The 9,476-nt window shown below is 45.3% G+C and overlaps 1 protein-coding gene across 1 annotated transcript in view; it reads right to left on the bottom strand.

Annotated features, from left to right (window-relative positions):
• Nucleotides 1-6: 6 nt before the first annotated feature.
• Ice1 (interactor of little elongation complex ELL subunit 1) overlaps nucleotides 7-9,476 on the bottom strand; it is a 48,240-nt gene continuing 38,770 nt past the window's right edge. Inside the window, exons 15-19 of the mRNA XM_013013880.1 lie at nucleotides 7,623-7,783; nucleotides 5,197-5,387; nucleotides 3,250-3,356; nucleotides 2,337-2,435; nucleotides 7-297 (exon numbers count right to left, since the gene is read on the bottom strand). Coding sequence (XP_012869334.1) covers nucleotides 104-297; nucleotides 2,337-2,435; nucleotides 3,250-3,356; nucleotides 5,197-5,387; nucleotides 7,623-7,783 — 752 coding nt within the window. The 3' untranslated portion in view covers nucleotides 7-103. The remainder of the gene's footprint in view (nucleotides 298-2,336; nucleotides 2,436-3,249; nucleotides 3,357-5,196; nucleotides 5,388-7,622; nucleotides 7,784-9,476) is intronic.

Raw genomic sequence — 9,476 nt, 5'->3', positions numbered from 1 at the left:
GGCCGCGGTGGGGGCAGCAGGGTCAGGGGGGTAGCCTCGGTGCTGCGTGGAGCCGCAGTCTGTATCCAAAGGGAGACTGGTGAGCCTGTGGGGCTCTCCCCGCTCACGGGGTGGCGCGAGGCTCGCCCTCCTGGCCCAGGGCGCCCACCTCCTCCAGGTAGCCGAGGAGCGCGGACGGCACGCTGTTGGAGGCCGCTCTGCGCCAGCCTTCCAGGACCTGGGCGATCTGTGCTGGGTTGCTGGGGCTCAGATCACAAAGGGCGTACACGGCTGCTAGCTGGATGCCCCACGGGATATCTGCAAGGGATTTCCGGTTAATCGTAACACAGCAAGCAAGCACAGGACAGAGTTTTAATGCTGTCATCTACACACTTCCTACTCCAGCAGTAAATACTAGTGCTAGCCAATTGCAGATAAAATTTCTGTAAGAGCTGTATACTACTGGCCAAGCTCACAGGGCCTGGCGCAGTGCCCGGAGAACTCGAGAACACGATGCCACCACCGTGCAGCCCTGCGAAATCCCATGCCAGGCAGGGCTCATGAGCGGGCTCTGGACAAGAGTGCACCCCGCCCCACACTGCCTTGCCACACACCCTGTCCTGCCCACGTTCTGCTCACACCCCTCCTGCACACACCAGCTCTCCACACACTCCAGCCCTGCACACATTCTGCTCACACCACTCTGCACACACCCTGCCCCTAGACACCCAGTGCACATTCTATGAAATGCTAGTTGACGACTTACAATGTGTCATCACTGTTCTCTTCTAGCACAAGTTTATTTAGGAGTCATTTAATTAAAATTTACTGAAGCTCAGCTTACTTAATTTAGTCTAGATTACTTAAGAGTGGACTCTACGCAGCCGTGCAGAAGGGACTGTGCAACAGGGCACACTAAGTGGGCGCCGCACCACCAGGGGTGCGTGGCCACCGAGTGGGCGTGGCCCAGTGCTCCGTACGGCAACTGCTCCAGGCATTCTGTACCCTGGCACACCTGCACATGCACAGCACGGAACTCAGGGATGGGACTCTGGAGGAAATGTGAAATTCATTTACATTTCATAGAGACCATCATGGATAGCCTAAGGGTAATTTTTATCAAATATTTTAATAATTTTATGAATGGAAGATGTACACTGGACAATCTCTGCCCATGGTGATCTATCAGCATCCAGAAACAGATTAGGAAAAAAATCTGTAAACTGGGTGTTAAGGACACCCAAACTGTATTAAAATAAACACACAGCACAGAACCTCCCCTATCCAACGGTGAGTTCTGACAATGCAGGCGCCGCTCCTGCTCTAACAGCTTCCTCTCCAACTCACAAGCACTGCAAGGAGGGCAGAGCTCCACAGGGCCCATGGGCAAAAATGCACTGGTAAGAACCAAATGCAGGGGTGGGGTGAGGGGACCCACAGCGGGGGTCTGCAGGGGCTGAGCTGAGTGAGGGCTCCGCCAGCAGACACACCTGCAAACTCAGATCTGGCAGGACACTTCCAGGCTCCTGAACGGAAGCAAGCCGCATGGCCCCTGGGCGTTGGTGTGTGGCGTGCAGACCCTGTCACGCCCAGACGGCTGCTGGCTCCCTAGCTGTGCGGTGTGCTGTGCCTCCTCCCAAGGGAAATGCCCGCCACAGCAACACAGCAAGTCCACACCACTGGCAAAAGGACTCGCTAGGCTCTATCCCCTTGAGACTGGGGAAAAAATGGGCTGTACCTAGCCACTGCCCTAAGTCAGGCAGGTGCCTGAGAGAAGCACTCCAGGAGACTCTTGGTGGTGTCAGGTCCAGTGACATGCTGAGTGCTACAGACAAAGATCTCTCAGCCAAGATAAGCTATGCGTCCAGGCCCGGCATAGGATGACGCTTCTAATGTTGAATTCACAACTTCCTACTGACACTCGCTTTTGAGAGTGACTCTGAGCTAAGCTTTGCTAAGGAAAAATGGCCTACCCTCTGGGCTGTGCCGCTGGTTAGCAGGGACAGGAATCCCCGCGGCTCCACTTGGCGGCCCTCACCCCCTCCTCACGGGAAGCAGGTGGCAGTGTCCATGCCAGGGCACAGCACCGCTGCCCACGGTCAGCAACTGCCAGCAGGAGGCCCGTGGAAAGCCAGCGCCATGGCCAGAGGACAGACAGGGCAGAGCAGAGGGAGAAAGGGAGGCATGGCCCAGCACAGCGCATGACCGCGCATCCAGAGGCCAAGCCCGGGGCGGAACACACGCAAATATTAACGCTGGCTGCGCTGGCTCACGTCCCAGGTACAAGCCAGGAAAGAAGCAGCAGGCTGAAAGACAGGCTAAGCGGCAGGAAAGCAATTTTAATGGAAGAGTTTTACCTTCGTCCTGAGCATGCTGTATGAACGTCCCAATCACAGAGCTAATATTTTTCACCGCAGTTGGAAATCCTTCCTTCAAACCCAATTGGCCTAATCGACCTGAAGCAAAGCAAACAACACATAAAGTCTCTGGTGAAATGCTGGTCAATGTTACCTAGCACTGCAAGCATATGTCTTCTGTTCTGTAACACTGAGCGCTGTAGGCCTGCAGAATGACGTCTTCAGTGAGAACGGGCTGTTAAAGAGCATTGTGTGGAGACTCAATGATGTGCTGTTTGTCTTCCAGGAGGTGCAGTGGGAAGGGAGAATCATCTGTTTGCACACAGCAAAGCTACTACACAACAAATTGAATGTGGAGGGCAGTGGCTGCGGCAGGCCGAGTGTGCGGTGGCCGGCATCAAGTCTAGAGCCAACAGCCACCAGTGTGCAATCCAGACACTGGACAATCTGCACAGAGCCCTTGGCTCCCCAGAGTCCTCAGATTGGGACCTGCCCCACGCTGGGGTAAGGACTGACACTGCAATATTATATTGCATGCCTGGTGAACCTCGCAACTGATGAGTGTGCAAATGCTTTTTGTGACCTTCTTGACTTCAAATCTGGAGAAACTGAGGCCCACAGTACTTACTTTGTCTGCCCCAAGGAACCAGTCTGGTGCCTGTTAACATACACTCTGAGGGTTGGGATGCAGGCATGGCCAGTAAATATTTAATGACTGTAGCATATATGGCTGATTCCTAATCAAGGATGACCCTTGAAACATGCAGATAGTTTATGGTTGAATGCTGTGACAGAGAGCCAGTAACTATGTAATGACCTCAGAAATCTGGCTAATTCCTGATCCAGAAGGACCCTGGAAACACCTAGCTGGTTCTCATGCTTTTGGGTAGTTTGCAAAGGTGGGATGGCTCACCAATCAGTCTCAGGACGGAGGCTATAATGACGTCGGGAGTGAAGGCAATGCTGGCGTGTCCTTTTCTGTACTTTATCCACTTATCCATTACAGGCCACAGCTCCTTACTAGAAAAAGACACGGAAAGAGATAAGCACATCAAGCAAAACTGTTCTGTTTTTGTTGCTGCGGCTGCTGGTACTGGGCCTTGAAGTCTGAACTCGGGGGTCCCGCGCTGATCAGCCTGCTGGCTCACAGCTGGCGCTGTACTCCATGAGTCGTGCTTTCTGCCGGACAACAGGAGCTGGGAAGCCCAGCTAGCTCTGAACTGCAGTCCTCCAGACTCCCACCTCCCCAGGGGTTAGGCGTGCAGGCAGGCACGTTCTCACACGCTGTCCCGAGAGCACGCGGAGGCAAGCATTCCCGTTCTCCCTAAGATAACAGGCACTGGGAGCTCAGATCCTCTCCAGCTTCTCAGGATCTTCGTGCCCACACTGGTTACAGGGGCTACAAATACCTGCGTCTTTACTCTGGTACAGTCCTTATTCTATAGTGACCCTTACATCACCAAATTAGGAAGAGATAGAATATGGACTCTGAGCCTCCAGTGGACCAGTGGATGTCAGACAAAGTCACAGGTACTCCAGGGCCAAGCCAGAGGGACCCGAAATGTCCAAACCCAAGCACAACATAGAAGGACAAACAAACTCCCATGACTGACAATCAGGCCCATTCCTCCTTTCATTCTCTTTCTTGCATGGTGTTTATTATTGTTGGAAATGATAAATGTGGACAAAGGAAAAACGAAAAGCAAAGAACATTCCAAAGGATGCTATCTCAGATACTACTGATTGTGACCTTTCTAGGTCAACTGCATGGTGAGGCCTGAGTTGCTGAGGAGAGGTGGGTCTAGCGCCAGACCCTAATCCTCCACGCTGTCCTCGCTGCTGGCTGGGAGCACTGTGTACAGAGCTTTCTCACATTCTGATGGTGTCGGCTTCTCCCCACTGGGGACAGAAGCCCCATGATTCATGAGAGGACTCAGATGCTCAGCTACTCAGTCAGGAACTGACCACAGGGTTCTGACACCGACTTACTTAGTAACTGATGATGAAATACTTTCCATGTAAATGCACAAAAATTCTACTTACAGTTATACATTTTTAATATTAAATACAGATATACACTAGATAAGTACATTTAACTCAACCTTATTCTACATGATACAATTCCTACTGATATTTGGATGTCTAACCTGTCCTAGCATTGGATGCCTAGGGTAAAAGAGCATCCTTGCACACAGAAAAATCTTTGCAAAGGCACTTTCTACAGTTTCCATTCTTCAAGTATTTCAGGGACCTAGTTTATCGACTCTTTACATTTGGAATGCTTTTTAATATCACAAACTCCCTTAAACCAGCCTTTCTCAGACAGGGTCCCATGAAAGTGTCTGAAGAACAACTGTCCCCACCCTCTCAGAAGCAGCATGTTAGAACTAGTGCTAGAATTACAGATGGACAGAGAACAGCTCAAACAGTGGAATCCTGGTGAATCCTGGCTGAATTTGGTCTCAAGTCAAGAGTGGCTAAACTGTAATTTGAAATATTTCTGTTCCTATGCATGTTTTCAGATTATCGGTATACTAAGAGAATGCTTTCTTTATTCTACACCCTCCTTTGTGTGGTCACAAGTCTACATGTGGAAGAAGAGTCCCGGTTCCTGAGGTCTCTCCTGCTGGGGAGAAGCAGTAACAAAATAGAACAAAAAGCAGTGAACAGAACCAAACACTAAAGCAACTGCTTGTGACGACAATGTTCTAGGGGAACTTTATCAACCCTCACTCAAATGAAGTTATCTGCAAGTATCTCAACCACCTTGTGTCACAAATAAAGACAACCAAAGCACTTAACATTCAATAGACCACCTTGCAATTAAAACAACGCTTTTTAAGTTAGCAAAACAGGCCACCTTATAATGTTATCATGTGTCCAAATCCATTTCTGATGGCAGCAAAGCAGATCGATGGCAAATATGTATTCCCACGTGTCACCACTGAGGTCTTCACCGTAGGTCTCGCTGGACTGGAACTCTGTCTTTGGACATAACTGTATGGTCAGCAGCAGCTTCGACACCATGACACCCACATCCATGGGCGCGCTCTAGCAGAAGAAAAGCGAATCATGAAGCGCGGTTCAAAGCCTGAGCCACACAGCATCCTGTTGGCAACCTCACTGAACACCAATAGGAAGGTTTTGAAAATCTTTCTAAGAAGCTATGGTTATCTTATTCATAATAGTTATCACACAATGACTGTGAGATGGGAGTGGTTGAAAATTACAGGCAAAATTCACTCAGGTAGAGAAGATCCGGCTGCACTCCAGAGAAGATGTAAGCTTCCACCATTATCTCTAGAGCATTAGTTCTAATCTTAGTTACCAAAAAAAATTCTTACAACTTCCTTTAAATTCTGTTTTCTTTCTGGCACTGGAAATTAGTCTGCCTTTTCTACAAAGTCCTAAAATTGACTCAGGCAGTACTACATAATTAAATCTTGCACGCTTCACATTTACGTGTGGTTGTTGGATATTGCTGCATGTAGATGCAGCGTGAATAGGTGAACTTCCCTGCTGACAGACATCTGGGTTACTGTGGCTCTGCCCATTCCACTACAAGTCTTTTTGGGGACAAAATCTTCACTTCTCTCCAGTAAATAAACACTCATCAATGGAGCAGGCAAGGCCTTCCCACTTCCAGCTCATATTGAACCTGATGTTTAACTATTGTTATGGTATAGATCATTTGATACTAGAATCATGTTTGCAACTAAAAATGTTAGAGGAGAATGTGGTTCAGTGGGCAATATCTGAATATTTAATGAATCCATTTCCTACATTCTAAATTTGATCTTTTGCATTCAGAAGTTGATTTAGTGCTTAGAATATTCTGTTGCTTAGTTTGAAGTGTTTTGAGGAATATGTTAAGTTTCTGATTACTTTAAACATCAATCACACCTAAAATACTGAAGTCTAGAAACAGCATCGATCACTGAGAAGAGGGCAATCTGATAAATGTGAGTTAGCCTAACACAAATCAATGGCTACAGTAACTCTGTTACCTTTGAAACTATTACCTGGTATACAACTAGAACATACTTTATGAATTTAAATTCTATTGTAACAGGTGAATAATTTTACAACTTTGAAACTGAGTAGCAATTTAAACCAGTCATTTCTAAAGTATACTCTGAAGGAGCTTTAACCCCACAGCATAAACTAGGTAGAGATGTTACTCTGAAAATGCCAACAGAGAGAATTCTTCCAAACATGGCACTGTGAGTTGTGTACTCCTAACCTGAAAATCTGAAACTCATGCTCATTATGCTCAAAAAGCTTTGGATTCCAGAGCATTCTAGAGTTTCAGAATGGGCAGACTCAATGTATAGTCTGCAAGTATTTCAAAGTAAAAGCAAAACAAACTAATTAATTCTTGCAATTGAATCACTCTGGATAGAGAATACTCCCTGTAGAGGGACCGTGCACGTGTGGCTGAGTGTCTGTGATGTTGGATATGGAAGGTCCTGTGCAAGTGACCTCTCAAACACTGACTTTACATCCCTAGAAAAGAGCACTCTCTCCTGTTACTAGAAAGCACTCTCCTCTAAAGAGCTAGAAAACAATCAGAGCTCTCTTCTCCCACGTCTAGGAAAACGATTTGAGCTCTCCTCTCCTGTGCCTAGTAAACAACTTGAGTGCTCCTCCTCAAGGCTTACTCCCAGGTCTAGAAAATGATTTAAGCTCTCCCCTCCCAGGTCTAGGAAACAGTTGGAGCTCTCCTTTCCTGGGTCTAGGAAACAATTTGAGCTCTCTTCACCCATGTCTAGAAAACGATTTGAAAGCTAAAACCAAAAATTTAATATCGTCAGATTCTCATTAGATAAAATATCCTACTTGGACATATTAGTAACTAAAGAAAAATCAAATAATATAAGGTAATGTGAGAAAAAAAGATTTAGAACAACATGCTCCATTAAGTAGAAAGATAAATATAAAACATTAGAATAAGAAAAAGCCTACCCATGGAAGAAATGGAGGATATCAACCGTTTCACCTCTCTAAATATTTGTGTAAAAATTAAATAATTCATAGCTCCAACAGCATTTGATTTATATACACTTGTATGTGAATTTCATCAGTCATAAATGAGTGTAAAAAGAAGTTAAATTAAGGCAGCTCCATTGTTCTTTCTGGACACAATCATGCTAAACTGGCATTTTATAGGACCTAATATGAGGAACAGCATCTCTAAATGGCCTAGGAATGAATACACAGCTAACACAGCATCATGTAGGTACGGTGCTCAAGCATGGCACTGTAAGAAATAAAAATAAAGCTCACCTTTTCCCAGTTGAGGAAGGCTCTCAAACAGTTGAGAACCTCTCCCTTAGCACGCTGCCTTGCAACCAACTGCATTGCTTTACTAATCACCGACTGAGAGACAAACACATCGTGCCACATGTTTGCAACAAACAGAGCCAGTTTCTCAGACTCCGGAAAATCTATGAGAAAGAAAACCGGAGAGTAAAATAACATATGCTCAAGTGAGTGAATTTTAAAGCCGCAAGTACAACGTATTAATCCCACCAGAGCCTTACAGCTGCCCTGTGGTTAGGGGCATATAAATGGATACTCAGATAAGATCTGACCTCAGCAACCATTTCAAACCTTCTCTCTTATTTCCTCTTGGCCACTTTTTTGAAGTTAACTTTTAAACATGGTATATAAATAAATAGCAGTAGAAGCAAAAGGTGAATGCAAACGCAGAGGTATGAGTTATAAAGATATTTGATGTAATGAGCCATATGTATATATATATATATATATGTATATATATATATGTAATGGATGTATATATGTGTATATGTGTGAATATATACATGTGTATATATATTCACATAGATAAAAACATATATATGCCCTATTTTTGTGACAATCCTTTTGTCATAAATCCTTGCTAAAAATTAACAAACTATGTATTCTTTTAAGTTTAGAGGTGATGTATTTTGACAAATTAATGAACCCAGGTAACCATCACCACAACTTGCTCTGTCCAACCTTGTTTGGGACACCTCACAGACACAGAGAATCCTTGATTGGCTTATGTCACTATGAGGTCTATGTCTTTTCATTCTCAAACTCTTTTCCATCTGGCTTTTCTACAGCACAATTCCTGAGACTCATTCATGATGTAGTCCATTCCTTTACAGCTAAGGATCATCTCCATTGTGTGGGAGGTCACAGTTCAATTTTCCATTCCCCTGCTGATCCACATCTGTTTCCAGTTATGGGCTATACACGGATATGTCTATTTCTATCAGTCATACGCCTAGCACTGGGAGTTTTAGGTCAACAAATGCCTTTATTTTATAAAAATGATTGAGTTTTCTGATGTCATTGTGAAGACTTTTAGCCGGTTTGTCATGAAGACATGTCTCTTTAATTTTTCTCTGACCTACCTCTTTATCTGTTGGTTTTTAACAGCCTGACTCCATCTGTTGATATTTCTTTCAAAATATTTTGCACACATATTCCCTGCCTAGAATTCTCTCTTCCCTTCTTTACTGCACACTTTCTCTGCATCTTCCCATCACAGAGCAAGTCCTTTGACAAGGAGCACTACCACTCTGTTCACACTATCAAAGCTACCATCCCAGGTCCAATCATTCACACAGTAGATGGTGCATGGTTACCAACAATTTGCAGAGGGAAACGAGAAGACACATTTGTTTTCTCAGAACGTGCAACCCAGAGAGTGAGAAGACAAAATGAATTTTATCATATGACATGGACCAGTTAAGGCCAGGAAGACAAATAAGAATAGAGGACACAGACTGAGGCGGAGTTATGTGTAGTCATAGAGTGAGCCATGATAAGGTGGAGGCAAAGAGGAAGAGGATCCCGGCTAGGAATAAACAGGGATGTGGTTGGGCCCAGATCCCTCTCCACTGCCCAGCACTAGTAAAGCCGGTGAGCTTCTGGGATGTAGCTATGGCCTTTCAGTCACTGTGAATAGTCACACCTGCATCTGATTTGGCCACCACAAAATTCCAAACACTGTGTGATGGCCATAATAATGATGTGATGAACAAATAAATCAGTGACTGAAGAAGCAAATATAGAAATAAAGTGGGCACCCTTTACACGGATTGTCTGATATAGTATGAAATAGCAATTCACAGACACTGATGATCT

This window comes from Dipodomys ordii, unplaced genomic scaffold (assembly GCF_000151885.1).
Source record: "Dipodomys ordii isolate 6190 unplaced genomic scaffold, Dord_2.0 Scaffold21, whole genome shotgun sequence".
NCBI lineage: Eukaryota > Metazoa > Chordata > Mammalia > Rodentia > Heteromyidae > Dipodomys > Dipodomys ordii.
The sequence above is the reverse complement of the archived record's forward strand: the minus strand, read 5'-3'. Positions and strand labels throughout refer to the sequence as shown.